Source organism: Silurus aristotelis (genome assembly GCF_946808225.1).
Source record: "Silurus aristotelis genome assembly, chromosome: 5".
In the NCBI taxonomy this organism is placed as follows: Eukaryota; Metazoa; Chordata; class Actinopteri; order Siluriformes; family Siluridae; genus Silurus; species Silurus aristotelis.
In genome coordinates this window covers 7,722,803-7,739,285 of record NC_139578.1, presented here as the reverse complement: position 1 = coordinate 7,739,285, position 16,483 = coordinate 7,722,803, and the positions used below count along the sequence as shown (strand labels likewise).

The 16,483-nt window shown below is 38.7% G+C and overlaps 1 protein-coding gene and 1 long non-coding RNA gene across 2 annotated transcripts in view; one reads left to right on the top strand and one right to left on the bottom strand.

Annotated features, from left to right (window-relative positions):
* The window catches only part of nrbp2a (nuclear receptor binding protein 2a), a 47,984-nt gene extending 37,831 nt beyond the window's left edge, over positions 1 to 10,153 (bottom strand). The window contains exons 1-2 of the mRNA XM_083541777.1: positions 9,714 to 10,153; positions 9,430 to 9,630 (exon numbers count right to left, since the gene is read on the bottom strand). Coding sequence (XP_083397903.1) covers positions 9,430 to 9,549 — 120 coding nt within the window. The 5' untranslated portion in view covers positions 9,550 to 9,630; positions 9,714 to 10,153. The remainder of the gene's footprint in view (positions 1 to 9,429; positions 9,631 to 9,713) is intronic.
* On the top strand, positions 2,578 to 10,734 carry LOC310726412. Its single transcript, XR_014533747.1, has 3 exons — positions 2,578 to 3,609; positions 3,766 to 8,022; positions 8,612 to 10,734. It is a non-coding gene; the product is annotated as an uncharacterized lncRNA (long non-coding RNA).
* The last annotated feature ends 5,749 nt before the right edge of the window (positions 10,735 to 16,483 follow it).

Below are 16,483 nucleotides of genomic sequence, written 5' to 3'. Positions count from 1 at the left end.
CAAAGTAGGACTTCTCACATTTAAATGCTTAATATTTACACTCACAAGCTTTTGCTTTATGTCCATCAATATACAGACATAATCAGTAGTTAATTCCACATTTAACCATGATTATACAAGTTGCTGTTTGAGAAGGTAATTATACATCATTCAACACAATTCAGTATGCAGAGGTCAAAAAAATTCCTTAATGACAACCTGCAACTCACTACTTCTGAGGTAATTCGTAAACCTCATACACAACAGTCTTTGTTTTGTCTTTGTTGCTAATACAGACTGCAGTTTAACTAGAATGTTTGCATTTACAGACAGATCTTCAGTCACTGTGTTGTCTTCACTATTTAAGGGTGATGATAACTCACCAATTTAACTATCAATATTCAATGTAACTTCATATGGTAATGCCAAACGCAACAATATCAGTAGATGGCATGGCTATTGCTAAAATGTAATGCACTAAATAAAAACAAATTTTATGCTTTTTGAACATCTCATTCCCTAGCTTCTGTTATAATAACCTCCACTCTTCTGGGAAGATGCTCCACAAGATTTTGGAGTATTGCTGTGAAGATTTGTGCTCATTCGGCTACAAAGGTTTTAGCAAAGTCAGGTGCTATGTGTGGGCCTGAGGTACAGTGTCCTGTTTGATCCCAAATGTGTTCAATAGGGTTGAGGTCAGAGCTCTACAGAAAGACAGACAAGATCTTCCATTTTTTTTCCCTCCATTTTTGTTGCACAGGGTCATTGTCATCCTTGAAGGGAAAATGTAATGCTATCGCATCTAAAGACATCCTATGTGGTTGTTTGCCTCCAAATAAGTGGTAAACGTTATGGGGTTTCTGGAAAAATCAGGTGTCCAAACAGCGTACTGGTTAATGGAGCAAAATAGATTTATAATCTGATTGACCGGTCAAACGGTGCCAAGGCCACTCGTTTGGCAGCCTTGCTGGCAATTCACAAAGATGCCACGGATGCTTTAATGTGCACTAACGGGTGTATGTGTATCCATTTGCGTGTAAAAGAGAGTGTGAACAGAAAGAAAGAAATTTTGTGGGCAGAGACAAAAATAGACAATAGGAAACAAAGGTGAAAGGATAAACAAAAGAAGAAGAAAAAGAAAGAGACATACTGTGCAGAGTACATACAAAAAGAGAAAAGGGGAAGAGAATATGAGCAGTTTTTGGAGTAGAGAGCAGGAGACATATACAGAGAGAAAACAGAAATAAAAGCAAGCATGATATAGAGTGCCAAGAGGGAGAAAGAGATTTAGTGGGCTGGGAGCAGGAGAATTAGAGAGAAAAACAGAGAGAAGATCAAAAAGAAAAACGCAGAGTGAAGGAGTCAGACACAGTAAAGACGAAAAGACAAAGACAGATGTGCCTGCTATGCACCAGCTAATGCATTCCCAGCGGCCCATGTAGATGCCTGCAAGTCCAAAAGGAATGCACAATTATGCAAACAGTAAAGCAATGCTACTGCTTCAGGTTAAATCTGACCACATCCTGAATATCCACAAGCTCTAAATCACTGCTTCCATTAATCCGGAGATTCTCTGTACACACTACTGCATGATCTCATTGTTTTCCCTGTGCTGCTTCTGTCCTTGACAGCGTGATCACAGCTGACCTTTGCTTAGTTCTGACAATCATCTCTTTCTCATTAGTCAACCTGCAAAACATGACAATGATACCACACGCACAGCTATAACTACTGCGTTATTGTCTGACCTCCTACAGGATCAAGCATCTTTCTTCAGCTGCTCACAGATGTGGTATATGTGGGAAAATGAAGTCAGATGTTGTACTAATAATCAGAAGATCCTGAATTCAAAACTGAACCTTTGAGCAAAAGCCCTTACCCTTGACTGCTCATTTGTAGGAGCTAAATGGAAGAGCGTGGGATAAAGGATTATCTGCCAAATGCTCTAAAATGTACAGTAGATTAAAGAGATACACGTAATCACATGTCTCATGGTCATCTTCAGATCTTGGCTACTGACGATTCAGAAAGAATCAATCGAGTCAGAGCTGTGAGAACCACGAGGAAAGGATTGTTTTTAAGATTGTGCAGCCCACTGAAACAAAGTGAATACAATTGACTGTATTTTTTTTTCATTTACAGAGACCAGGCTGCACCTCAATACATACACAATGACATTTTAGCGCTAATCCCTCTGACAACTAGGTCATTTCACAACCCTCAATGTCAACCAAAGGTTTTTTTTTTTTTTAATATGTAACTTTTTAGAACCCTGGGAGGTGTTTTACATCGGAAAAGCTAATCTCAAACCCTGCTCGATTACAATGATAAAAGGCTGATGCTTAATTTAGCTTTAGCTACAACAAACCTGCAATGTGAAAGGTGTTCTACTATGGTACCGTTAAACAAACTGCTGCCAGCCTATTAATAAGATTCACAGGGTCAGGATCAGTATTTGTGATTTGTGAATGATGATCTTTGATTGTAAAAAAAAATAATCCAGTGGATAGTATAATCCAAGATCATTTTCGAGACAGGATCATTTACAAAATTTGCAAATACACAAACTAAAACAAAACTTTGCTTATCTACATCAAGAAAACGTTGTTACATGCCAATAAATCCTCATATCGACTGTTTTATAAATACATTTTAGCAACCAGACCAGAAATAAACCTCCCCAGAAGAGGAAACGAGGGTATTTTGCACCCACGAACGTTATAGAGGATGGTCACAGCTGGATATTTACAGATGTTTGCAGCATTTTGGGGTCAGCAAGTTGGCAACTGTACAGTTAGAAGCCAATATGCAGTTGGACGTCATGTCAAAATAACTTTATCTAGTCAAATGCCTGGTGTTTGCTTTTGTTAAACACTAGTGCACCTTTGAATGGAACCAGGCTCTATATTTAGATTTGACTGAATCTAATGTTTTTTTTTTGCAGCAAAGTTGGCAAAAAACTAGGCTTGTCATACAGATAAAACGCTTATCACTACTGTTACGCATAGTGGAACGTGTGTGATGTGGGCTGTTTTTCCTTCAAAGGCCCTGGGAAATGTGTTAGGAAACATGGCATCAATGACTCCATGAAGTAGCTGAAAGTTTTATCTGAACATCTGCCTACTCTGACAAGAAGTTATACCTGGGTCATAGTTGGATCTACCAGTAATACAATGAACATTTAAAATCTAAAAGCACTAGTAAAAATTAGTCTTTTCTAATTGATCGGTAATTTTCAGTACAAATACGACAAAAATGTGGGTGGAAAGTATAACTCTTAACTTATAAATTGCTTTAGTAACACTCGAATAGGCATGAACGTCGCACGTTTTTATTTTTGTTTTTTTACAGAACCTTGTGACCCGTTTTAGATTAGATTTTGGACATTGGAACTGACTTTAAACAGAATTATGAAGTTTGCCATAATATTTGCAGTAGAGCCACTGCCCATAATTGTGATAAACGTATATTTGATCAAGGTGTACATTGTTTAGAATAAACTGACAGAATTTGGCAGCTAAACAGAAACGGTTTTTCATTCACCTTTACCAAAAGGGTGCCAATAATTTTGAAGCTGTCTGTATATACATGTGGGTAATGAATTAAAAGGTAAAAAAAACAAGTTTTCCCGTGGGCTCACCACCTGCAGGAGGGACCGTAAGGGACGGTGCTGTGAGGATTGGGCAGCAGTCAAAGGCGGGGGCCTGCTTAGACTGCTGCCCCCGCGACCCGAATTACGGATAAGCGGGAGAAAATTAATGAATGAATGAAAAAACAAGTTCGCAGACTCCAAAAATGGCTTTAATGCACCGTTGGAACAAGTTCTCGTCATAGTCCGGTTTTAATTACCATTTTGCTGTTTTCACAGTCAGTGGTCGTAGCTGCTTGTACAGCAAATGCAAACTTCTCCAGTTCTGCCTCCAGACTTCAGGACTTCTTTGTTAAAAAAGAAAGGAAAAACAAAAGACAGAAAGGTGCTTTTTGCTCGTCCTACCTACAGTACTTAACGGCATTGTGAGATTCTTTCTTCGCATAGTTTAGAACCATAAATCGTCTTCAGTCCCCCCCAAAAAAACTCTTTTGTAAAAAAAATTAAAAGAAATTAAAAAAATTCACCTGTCTGGTCCGTTTTAATCAAAGTTATTCCTAAATCTGGATTAGCTTCATTTTGTTGCTTATAATGTAGAAAATGTTGGATATAGCACAATTTTCAAAACCCAATATTATTTATTACAAAGTCCTATAAAGTCCTTTCTATGAATGCATGCTTTACCACAGCCTGGATCTATATAACGATTTGTATCTTATTTATTATAATTATATAACCAAGCATTTAGTAACTAAATCTTGCTATTTTCTCTCCAAGTGGTTTGAATGGTTTTTTAATTGGTAACACATTTCTGAACCTCCATCAAACTTTTTGGTTTGATGTGAATGAGAAAATATCAAAACAGCAACTGAATAACAAAACAGCAACGACCTACTGCAGGCCTGTTACGCTCTTGCGCATGCTATCGATGTGCTTGGAGCCGGTTCATCGCAGCTGCCGATCGGATCGTTAGTTCGTGGTATGTCATTGAATTTGGCTTGGTTTGAATACGGATCCCTTGCGCGATGCCAGAATATGTTACACGCTGTACAGATTCGGAATGATTTCCTCCGACGGCTACAAACAGCACTGTGACCTTTGTAGCATTAAGCGTCAGTTTCAGCGGCGCATGCACGCGAATGCATTGTCATTTATTTTCATTTTTAATACTTTAAGCAAAACGCACCGACACCAATACACTGCATTTGCTGAATATAAAGGAATTGGTGAGATTCTGGACTTAATTGTGCTTCCTATTCGCTGTAACTTCATACCCTCCTAATGGTATTCTCAAAGAAATTGATACAATGGTGTGTGCCAGCGGTGCCAAACGGTGACTGAACTCGGGCGGGCGATAGAAAGTGAAAGCGCGCCGATCCACGTGTGTGTGTGTGTGGGTGAAGACGAAATAAATGTTTGCTCTGCTTGGTGAACTTTTGCCTGTCTCTCCTTCTTCCAGCATGGAACCAGTGAGTGTGTTACATGGTGTTTGACATACTGTGACCATTTAATTACATGGTTGTACCGAAGACAATGAAAGCATTATTCTCATCAAATTAACAGACCCTACTTCATAGGGTGGTGGTATGCACTTCTTGTTGATGTAGCTCCTGAGCTCTCAAATGGAGAAAGTATGCAGCCTTACATTGCTGTGCAGCTAAAGCCAGCCATCACAGTCTTATGTGAATCCCTGACTAATTACACTGACACACTGAAAGAAAGATGAGTTACATCACCGAGCCTCTACATATCACAGCAAGACGCAAGGCGGGCAATCGGTCTGTGCAAACCAACAGCTGTTTTAATTTTTTTTTTAATTTACAGTAAAGGTGGTTTGAACCATGGCACACATTCAAAGTGCTGGTTTGCATAATCGTTTTGCATATAAATCAAATGCATTTTGAGGACACGCCGACTAAACCGCATATTGACGTTCCTCTTGAGAATCCGAGACTCGCTGTTGGTTTAGGCCTATGAGTAAGCAGGAGAAGTTGTTTCAGAAGAGCCACAGGACCTCTTGAATTGGGCTGGCCACCCGTGACCCCCACATTTTTATTTAGCACTTTTAGCAATTAAACTGTGAAAAATCGGTTACCTTTATCGTACAAGCAGGGTTTTGACGACAAATTCTGGGAAATTTTAGAAGAACCGCATGCAAACGGAAGCGGTTACGTTACAATTCGATGCAATTGAGCGGAGTTTGAAAATACTCCTGCATGAAAAAATTATTAACAGAACATGTAATAGAATAAATGTATACAGTTTTTTTTTCAGTTTGTAATAGCACTTGAGTACGAGGTAATCAGAAGATCAGAAACCCAATGAGAGTAAAATAACACATACTTCATTTTGTATATGTTCTTGTGCTTTTTCACGTTCAGCTGTTGTACGCCGCCTTTATAGAATTTCCTGCCGGTTCCTGATTTCTTTTCTACGTCCTGAACCTCTATTCAAAGCATCCTGTCTTACTTCATGATGCAACTGTAAACCTGCTCCTAGAAGACAGAATTCAGAAGCAAATGCCTTAATGCACATAGCTTTCTCAGAATCCTGGGTCGTGGCTGTAGTCATAATAATTCTGCAGGAAAATCCCATACTTGCTTTATTTTCGTTGATACTGCTTCACAAGCCAGACTTGTGTGGCTAATATTAACTCTTTATTGCTTTTAATGGTTGTTTTTTTTTTTTAGCCAACCACTCAGCCACTAATGGCTTTGTATCGACTAAGAAGAAACACTACTCCTGTTTCTGATAAATTAGTCAAACACTCACAAAAAGAACAGCCTTCTATTGAAACTGGACCAGAGCAACCTAAAAACCAAATGGACTTTCGGTTTGGGTCCTGTGCATGGAAAAACATGTTTTATTTTTAAAACATTTAATACCTTACAAAGTGCACTTATTTAATTGGTGGCGAGCCTTTTGGGGATTTAAAAACAAAATAAAAAAAACACAGCTTTCACCTCACGAGCACGTGCAACGCTTCAACCTGGTGATGTGACACGATCCTAGTGTGTGCCACTCGCTCTCATGCACACGTCGCGTTTACGTGGGTAAATATTTTAATTGAAGTGTTGAACGCTCACTCACATGCACAATATCCTTCCTACGCGTCCCTCTAATTATAGGTCTTATAGACGTAGTTAACTGGGATGCGCTTTTGGAGAACGTACGATACACTGAGCAAAATAGTGTAACTGATCTACAGAGCACCAGTGATGCAGGGTGTCATCCGTGGTAGTACTTTATTTATGCATAGAAGTGCACAACAACAACAACAACAAAAAAACAGAGACGTTGCAATGTTGTATTACTTACAAGTCACAACTCAACTCAATTACTGACGTCTCAAACGCAGCATTACTAAAATCAGCTCCTCGCAATACAAAGTGTCCAATGCAACCTGAAAGTGTTTCCTCGTGGTTACGGTCATGAATGAACACCTAACATCAGGGACATTTGCGATTAATGCATACCTAAACGAGAGTTCCAGGATTAGTCTACAAGTCAAGTCAAGTCGATCAACCGGTGACCGAATTTATTTCTTGCAAAATCTAGAAGCCTTCAAATGTTCATCAATGAGGCTCTTGTGGCCCATTCACGATTGTAAAGAAACGCCTTCAACAATATCTAACACGATATCCATTTCCCCTTCTTCAAAACCCTTTTTAAAAAACCTAAATTTTCAAAGAACGTGTAGACTGACTTTAGCCTATCAAATATTTTTCCGGAATCATATTGGAACATCTCCTTTTTGACACAAGAACTGACAAAACAAGGAATCCTGAATGCTTGCCTGGAAAAACAACAACAAAAAAAAAATAAGGACAAAAAACAGATGTTCTCCAGTACAACGTGTTTCCAGTTCGATTTTCATTGAATTCGAAACACTAAAAGTATGAGGAAATTCTGACTTGTTTTCGAAGACTTCACATAACAGGCGTTTTCGTATCCTGAACACAATACAACACCTATTTAACATGCAAAACCACAAGCGACAACATGACATTTTTATATAGCCTACAGGAGAGGTCTACCCGGAATTACTAGTATATTCATGTTTATAATGATCATATGATCTTCAGTGGTGGATCTTATTTTACATAAACATTAGCTACATAATCCACAATGACATTTGAATACCTGCTGATAGAGGCCCCAGCTGTATTTATCCTTTGCTTCATTTCCACCTAAACAGAGAGATTCAGCAGTTCCCTTAACTCTTTATCTGTACACTCTACATACAAACAAGCTCCAATTGGATGCAAATACCGCAATCAATGCTATTGTTCTTCTCCTAACTTGCTAACTGGCTGAACTCAGTCTCTAAAGTTACTAGGCTCAACTGTAAATATGCACTGAATTCTGGAGCTCTAAATTTTGTTCCCTTCACTACTTCTTCCATTGTTTTCTCATTTAACACTTCTTCTGCTCAGTTCCAAGTGCCCATTAGAGCAAAATTGTAATCGGAGATGCTACACATGGAGTTTTTATAACATGTCCAGTTTGTAATTTTACTATTTGTACCCATGTCCTTCCCAAAACGGAATGCTCATTTTTTTGTGCTAAGTGTACACGTGCAGCATGTCTTCGCTGTAACAAGTAACTCCAGAATTGTATTTACTTTTGTCATGCAGCTTTGACACACCCATATCTAGTCCCCCCCACAATCGCTGTTGCTCGTGTCTCCGAAAGCCGGCAGCACTAACTGGAAAAAATTGTCTCTGTATCTGTAAACAACAAAAAGTCTGTGGACACTATAAGATCCATTTAATACCCTCAACTCTTTTGAGAAGATGTTCCACTAGTGCACTTGTGAAAATTCAGCAACAAGGGTGTTAGTAAATTCAGATACCCATGTAGAGTGAGGAGTTCTAGGGCGCAGTTCAGTATGGTTGAGGTCTGAGGTCTATAGCAGACACTCTGTCCAGATCTCCGTCCATATCTACATGGAGCCGGCTTTGTGCACGGGTGCAAAGTCATGCTGGAGCAGGTCTCTTAGTTCACGTGAAGGGAAAATTGAATGCTCCTACACCCAAAAAGACATACTATACAATTATGTGCTTCTGACTCTCTGCTAACAGGCAAAGAAGCACATGTGTCTCATAATACTTTTGTCCATGTACTAGTGTAGATTTACAGGGATGAACTGACGTGAAATTAACACACCTTCGACATTAACACACCTTCGACTCGGAAAGTCTGGGCTTATAGAAAAATGTGTTTGTGGACATTGTGTCTTGGAGTTGAGGTGAAGTTTGGAGTCAGAAGGACAACACTGACTTATAACTTCTAACTCAACCATTGGGCTTTCCAGCTGTGAGAGCTGTCTGTCTGTCTGTCTGTCTGTGTCTGTGTGTGTGTGTGTGTGTGTGTGTGTGTGTGTGTGTACACAGATAAGGCTTCAGTTCTTTCTAACTACCACTTATCGCAAAATGGAGGGCAGTAGAGCCGAACCCGGGGATGTATTTCAGGGTAACACCCGCTACCACACGACTCCACGCCCACGTTATCATCGCACGCATGCGCAAAAGCCCAATTAACGTGGGCTGACTTGGGCATGAGACTCACTGCTGTTTATCTCTTGCATGCTGCCGGAGGGGAAGTTTGTAACAGTTTTTTTTTATATATAAATATACAAATATATAAAAATAAACATAATGCAACTTCATTGGAAATCTCTGCACAGGACTTTGCAGGTGAATGGATATAAAATATTAATCACTAATGCAGTCCTGTGTTTAGTGGGTCTGTGGAGATCTTTAGGCTGGAGATAAGCATGAAGGCCATGTGTTTATGGTTGGTGTGGGTTTGGATTGGATGTAATCACATATTTAAATTGAGTGGACATGGACACATACCTGCTCCTTTCGCTTCTGCCAGCGGCCACATGGACTCTCCTCCAGGATCTCGCTCTCATCCTCGCTCTCCTCCTCTTTCCCTCCAGACTCCGAGATCCTCTCCGGGACCGACATGGTCATTTTACGCGTTGAGGTTATTCCTCTTCCTCCTCAGCCTCCTCCTCTTCCTCTTCTTCTTGCAGGGTCTATCTACAGTCCCAACTACGCACACGATATTTGTAGAGCAAATGCACTCCGGCTTTACTGCTGCATCTACCAATGCAACGTGCAAAATAATGTCTCACCCCAAACCAAGTGTGCAGAATGCAGCTGAGAAGACAGACAGAAGATCCGAGCAGAAAGATGATCAGCTCGGCTATGGTGTGTAAGGAAAGCACAGATAACCCCACGTCCTCCTCATCCTCTTCCTCCTCATCCTCAGCCTCATCATGGACGTGTGAGACGTGTGGGAGCTGCTGGAGGCCAAATAACCTCCCCCCTACCCCAATACACACACTCCCACTTTAACAGGCTACAAGCATCGTTTTGTCCCGTCAGCTCCTCGTACCGTGTGTGTGTGTGTGTGTGTGGACGAGTGCGTTCACAATTTCCTCTTTTTACAATCACTACCGTAAATCTCTCCCAAGCAGCGCAGTGGAGCTCTCTCTGTGTGTGTGTGTGTGTGTGTGTGTGTGTGTGTGTGTGTAAATGAATTTCATTCCAAATCTGTCTTCGTCATAAGCAGTCCTCTGTCTGATCAAATCAACTTTTATACAAGTAGATAATATATTCTATTAATAAAAAAGAGTCGGCTCGTCGAGTCGATTTTTTTGAAGCGATTGTTAGGTACCGACTCCCACATTGGTCATGAGCTTCTTTTACCACTTTAGCACCCTTTATTATTATGTATGTAGGTACAGGTTGTAATGCTGTTACCAGGAAACATGATCTCATAGAGAGCTGAGCTGTTGAGTCGTTTGTTTGAGTCCCAGCCAGATTCTGCAATGCATCTATGGTAATTTAAGATGTGTTAAAAACCGAGGTAAGATTTCATATATCAGTTATAGTTAGACTGTAAACAAAAAACACACAATGGGGATAATATTGCAAATTGCGAATGAGTCGACTCAATGTGAGGAGTCGGTTCATAACATGATTCAGTTTAACATCACTCACACTTCATACAGGTTGGTAATTCCTACCTGAAGTTCATGAAATAAGGAAACTCTGTCATGCAAATATTATATTATTTAAAACAATATGCCATATCGGGTAATGTCTTGTGTGGCAGTATTGTACCACTCTGCATAAATATTTGGACAGTTACATTGGTGTGAAAATGTGTTTGCCCCCTTCCTGATTTCTTTTTTTTTTTTTTTTTTTTTTGCATGTCACATTTTAATGTTTCAGATCATCAAACTAATTTAAATATTAGTAAAAGATAACAAGAACACAACATTCAGTTTTTAAATCAACATTTTTATTATTGAGGGAAAACTAACTCCAAAACTATTTAAATTAGTTTGATGATCTGAAATCAGGAAGGAATCACATCATCATAAAAAATTTAAAAAATCCCAAAACACTCCAAAATGTCTGTAGGAGACTTGAAGGAGTGTTTATAATGAATGTTTTATATTTTAGCCAGAGTTTCAATTCGAATAATTTTTATTTGTTTAGCGCTTTTAACAATGAACATTGTCTCAAAGCAGCTTTACACAGATAATGTGGTGATTAAAAGTGAATATGTTCTTTATTAGTGTAAGTTTGTTCCTGATGAGCAAGCCGGTGGCGACTGTGGCAAGGAAAAACTCCCCGAGATGGCATAAGAAAGAAACCTTGAGAGGAACCAGACTCAAGAGGGAACCCATCCTCATCTGGGTTGCACCGAATGTCCATTTGTAGCAATTTCCCTGTTAATTGTATTCCAGGCTCTCAGTTACAATAGTATAAGGTATAAAAATATAGCATCATATATAAGATTATAAAATACAATTTATAAATTCATATTAAAAATGTTGGCATGCACAACTGATGCATTAGATGCAATCAATACAACTGTTCTTTAAAAATAAAATAAAAAACAGAAGTAGTAGTAATGTGCCAATACTATAAAACACCAATATGTTGAAACCAATGAACAAATTCATGTTTTTAGGCCACATCCACTTATATTAGAAATAACATTTGAGTGTTCTTATATACATAGATTATACACATTCATTTTATAAGTATATATTTGTTAATTATTCAAAAACAACAACTTACACAGACGGTGAAAATACCAAAGAAAAAAAAAAGGGAAGTATCAATGACAATTCCATCATTTCCTGTTTAAAAGCAATGTCAGCTTTTTCAAAAACTTGCATAATCAATGAAATGTTGCTATTTCACACACAGAAGATATCAAGCTTTCTTTAGGTTTTGTGAACAACGCACATATGTGTACACGATTAATGATAAACTGTGTACATTTGTGTGGTGAGGAATGTTATTCTCGAACTGTGCATGCTGCAGTAATGACCTCTCTGTGCCCTCTGCCAAGTTCAATAGCACATTTAGTACAGTCACAATATTAGTCCCTAGACATTTTATGATAAGCTCTGGTCTGTGGTGAGCAATGGAAAAACAAATAAGCCACAGAGCTGTGTTTAGTGCCTCACATCATGTGAGACTGGTCTGTAGAGATCCAGGGCTTACAGATAGATACAATATATAATCACCGATAAATCCATACTCAGGGGATTGATTTATTGATTGGTTGATTGATTGACTGATGTAAATGAATTAAGGGATAAATGGATTCCTGACAGCAAGAAAATTGAGTAGACTAGGAAGACTTTTTGGAAAAAATAGATGTTTATAGATAACATATTTACTAATAAATTGGCCAGTGACGTGTTATGTAATATCCTTAACCTTATACATTTCTTTATTTATTAATATTATTATTATTCCTTTCAACAAATAAATCTTTTCTCTGTTTATGAAACTTCAGCGCCCCCTGCTGACAGAATTCCTTCTTTACAACAATATTATCAGCAAAAAAAAGTAAGATTTTACTTTCAAGTAGAGTTTGTGGATTTAGATTGACTTATTAAAACAAATCCTTACATCTATATGTGTATTTCATATTTATTTTCTTTCTTAATATATTTCATAATAGAAGCATCAAGTACTTTTTCCCTATATAAAGTTTGGCTCTTTTCTATAAGACAGATTATCGATTACCGTAAATACAGTATTTAATGTTCAACTTAAAAATATATATATATTTACTATGCGTTATAACATATGACAATATTAAAATACAATCAACACGCCTGTGTTGAAGAGCCAGCTGACCTGCACCACCCCTTATTTCTGCTCGCTTATTGGGCCGTTTAAAAACGGCTTTATATACCATAAGCCACGCCCCTTTCACCATACAGAGCACAGGATCAGGAGAAGGTGAGGACATACAGTATAGAGGGTTCTTTCATGCAGGTCCACACTGTCACATCACTGTCCATACATGTGCTCTCAGGACATCAGGGGTCCAGAAATCATGCAGCAAGTCTTTAATTATCGAAATAAAATATATTTTATATTAATGCATGTAATATAATTAACTATAAATATTTATTTTAAAAATTGTAAAAATTTAATAAAAAAAAAATTATTACAAAACAAATTTTTTGTTAATATTTTTTTAAATAAAATTAATAATTTAATTAACTATAATTTATTTATAGTTAAAAATTATTTATTTAATAAAAAAAGATTACCAAAAATCAATGTATTAAAAAAATACATATTTTTTTTTGTTAATCTTTTTTTTATTAAATTAATAATTTAATTAATTATAATTTATTTATAGTTTAAAAAATATCTTCTTCTTCTTCTTTCGGCTGCTCCCATTAGGGGTCGCCACAGCGGATCATCCGTCTCCATACCACCCTGTCCTCTATATCTGCCTCTTTCACACCAACTACCTGCATGTCTTCCCTCACCACATCCATGAACCTCCTCCTTGGCCTTCCTCTTTTCCTCCTACCTGGTGGCTCCATCTTCAGCATTTTTCTACCAATATAATTCATGTCCCTTCTCTGCACATGTCCAAACCATCTCAATCTCGCCTCCCTCACCTTGTCACCAAAACATCCTACATGCGCTGTCCCTCTAATAAACTCATTTCTAATCTTGTCCATCCTCGTCACTCCCAACGAAAACCTCAACATCTTCAGCTCTGCTACCTCCAGCTCCACCTCCTGTCTTTTACTCAATGCCACTGTCTCTAATCCATACAACATCGCAGGTCTCACCACAGTCCTATAAACTTTCCCTTTCATTCTTGCAGATACTCTTCTATCACAAATCACTCCTGTCACTCTTCTCCACCCACTCCACCCTGCCTGCACTCTTTTCTTCACTTCCCTAACACACTCTCCATTACTTTGCACTGTTGACCCCAGGTACCTGAACTCCTCCACCTTCTCCACCTCTTCTCCCTGCAACCGCATCACTCCACTGCCCTCCCTCTCATTCACACACATGTACTCTGTCTTACTCCTACTGACTTTCATTCCCCTTCTCTCCAGCGCATACCTCCACCTCTCCAGGCTCTTCTCAACCTGCTCTCTACTCTCACCACAAATCACAATATCATCTGCAAACATCATAGTCCAGGGAGACTCCTGTCTGACCTCGTCCGTCAACCTGTCCATCACCACTGCAAACAGGAAAGGGCTCAGGGCCGATCCTTGATGCAGTCCAACCTTCACCCTGAACCAGTCTGTCGTACCTACTGCACACTTTACTGCCGTCACACTGTCCTCATACATGTCCTGCACCACCCTCACATACTTCTCTGACACACCTGACTTCCTCATACAATACCACAACTCCTCTCTCGGCACCCTGTCGTACGCTTTCTCTAAATCCACAAATACACAATGCAGCTCCTTCTGTCCTTCTCTATACTTCTCCATCAACATCCTCAAAGCAAATAAGGCATCTGTGGTGCTCTTCCTCGGCATGAAACCATACTGTTGCTCACAAATGGTCACCTCTTCTCTCAGCCTGGCTTCCACTACTCTTTCCCATAACTTCATGGTGTGACTGATCAACTTTATTCCCCTGTAGTTACTGCAGGTCTGCACATCTCCCCTATGCTTAAAGATCGGTACCAGCACACTCCTTCTCCATTCCTCAGGCATCTTCTCCCCTTCCAGAATCCTGTTAAACAATCTGGTTAAAAACTCCACTGCCATCTCTCCTAAACATCTCCACGCTTCTACCGGTATGTCATCTGGTCCAACCGACTTTCCATTCTTCATCCTCTTAATCGCTGCTCTCACTTCCTCCTTACTAATCCTATCTACATCCTGCTTCACCAACTCCACATCCTCCAACCTTCTCTCTCTCTGATTTTCCTCATTCATCAGCTGCTCAAAATACTCCCTCCATCTTCTCAACACACTCTCCTCACTAGTCAACACATTTCCCTCTCCATCCTTTATTGCTCTAACTTGCAGTACATCCTTCCCAGCTCGGTCCCTCTGCTTGGCCAATCGGTATAAATCCTTTTCTCCTTCCTGAGTGTCCAACCTCTTATACAGTTCCTCATATGCCTTTTCCTTGGCTTTCGCCACATCCCTTTTAACCTGCTTCCGCATCTCCTTGTACTCCTGCCTATTTTTCTCATCACTCTGTCGATCCCACTTCTGTTTTGCCAACCTCTTTCCCCTAATGCTCTCCTGCACTTCCTCATTCCACCACCACGTCTCCTTGTCTTGCTTTCTATTTCCAGATGTCACACCAAGTACTTTTCTAGCTGCATCCCTCATCACTCCTGCAGTAGTTGCCCAATCATCCGTATAGTTTAAAAAATATAAAATTAATAAAAAAAAGATTAACAAATATAAATGTATTAAATAAATTAAATATTAATTATGTATATATCCTGAGACCCTACAAAGAAAAGGAGCTCTATTTAACTGGACACCACACTGTGCAGCTAAGAATAAATCCACATGAACAGTCTAAAGATCCATGAAGTTAGAAAGAGAAACTCCAGAACTACGAGGATGGATGCATGCAGATGCATGGGTCGAGGGCGTGCTCTGTTTTGAACTTGTTTTGACCGGTGCTTGGTGTATCTACTTACCAACCTACAGTTCAGCATCAGTTTAACAGCAGAACATTTTGAGAGAAATATTGGATGGAAGAAACTCCTGATTGTAACTTTCCACAACACCTGTGGCCTTATTTATGTTTTTTATTTTATTTTTTTGAGCTTATTATAATGTTAATAGATATAAATCAATGTCTGACTCATTAATATAATTGTATTAATAGTGTGGTAACAGTAACATTAGAGTCATTTCAGATAAACTGAGTTGATTTAGTAAAGTGACCAAAATGATAATAGGAACATTATAGCCACAATAAATCATAGAACTTCGTATACTTAAGTACATTTGAAGGCAAATACTTTTGTACTTTTACTCAAGTGAAGGTTTAATGGGAGTGATATTTGGTGTATCTCTACTTCAACTTAAGTTCATGGTTTGTGTACTTCGTCCACCACTGATTTAGGCACTAAACAGTACATTTCATTAATGATAGAACTGCAATTAATGGACATTCGGTGCCACCCAGATAAGGATTAGTTCCCTTTTGAGTCTGGTTCCTCTCAAGGTTTCTTCCTCATACCATCTCTCTCTTTATTTATTTAATTATTTTTTGCTACAGTCACCACTGACTTGTTCACTAGTAACAAACTTATTAAGGATAAACCTATAACATATATATTTTATAACTTATTTATCTCTGTGAAGCTGCTCTGGGGTCAATGTCCGTTGTTAAAAGTGCTCTACACTTCAAACTGAATTCAATTATTATTAAAGATATGAACAGTGTAATAATGTCAGCTGAAATCTAATGACTATTTTATATCAAATGGTTTCTATAGATGTAAGGTTCAGGCATGTAACTACCCCCAACCCAATTCTCTAATAAACAACCAATAGTCTAATAAATAGTCAAAATGTTATTGTGCACATAAAAAAATATATAAGAAATTGGTTTTAAT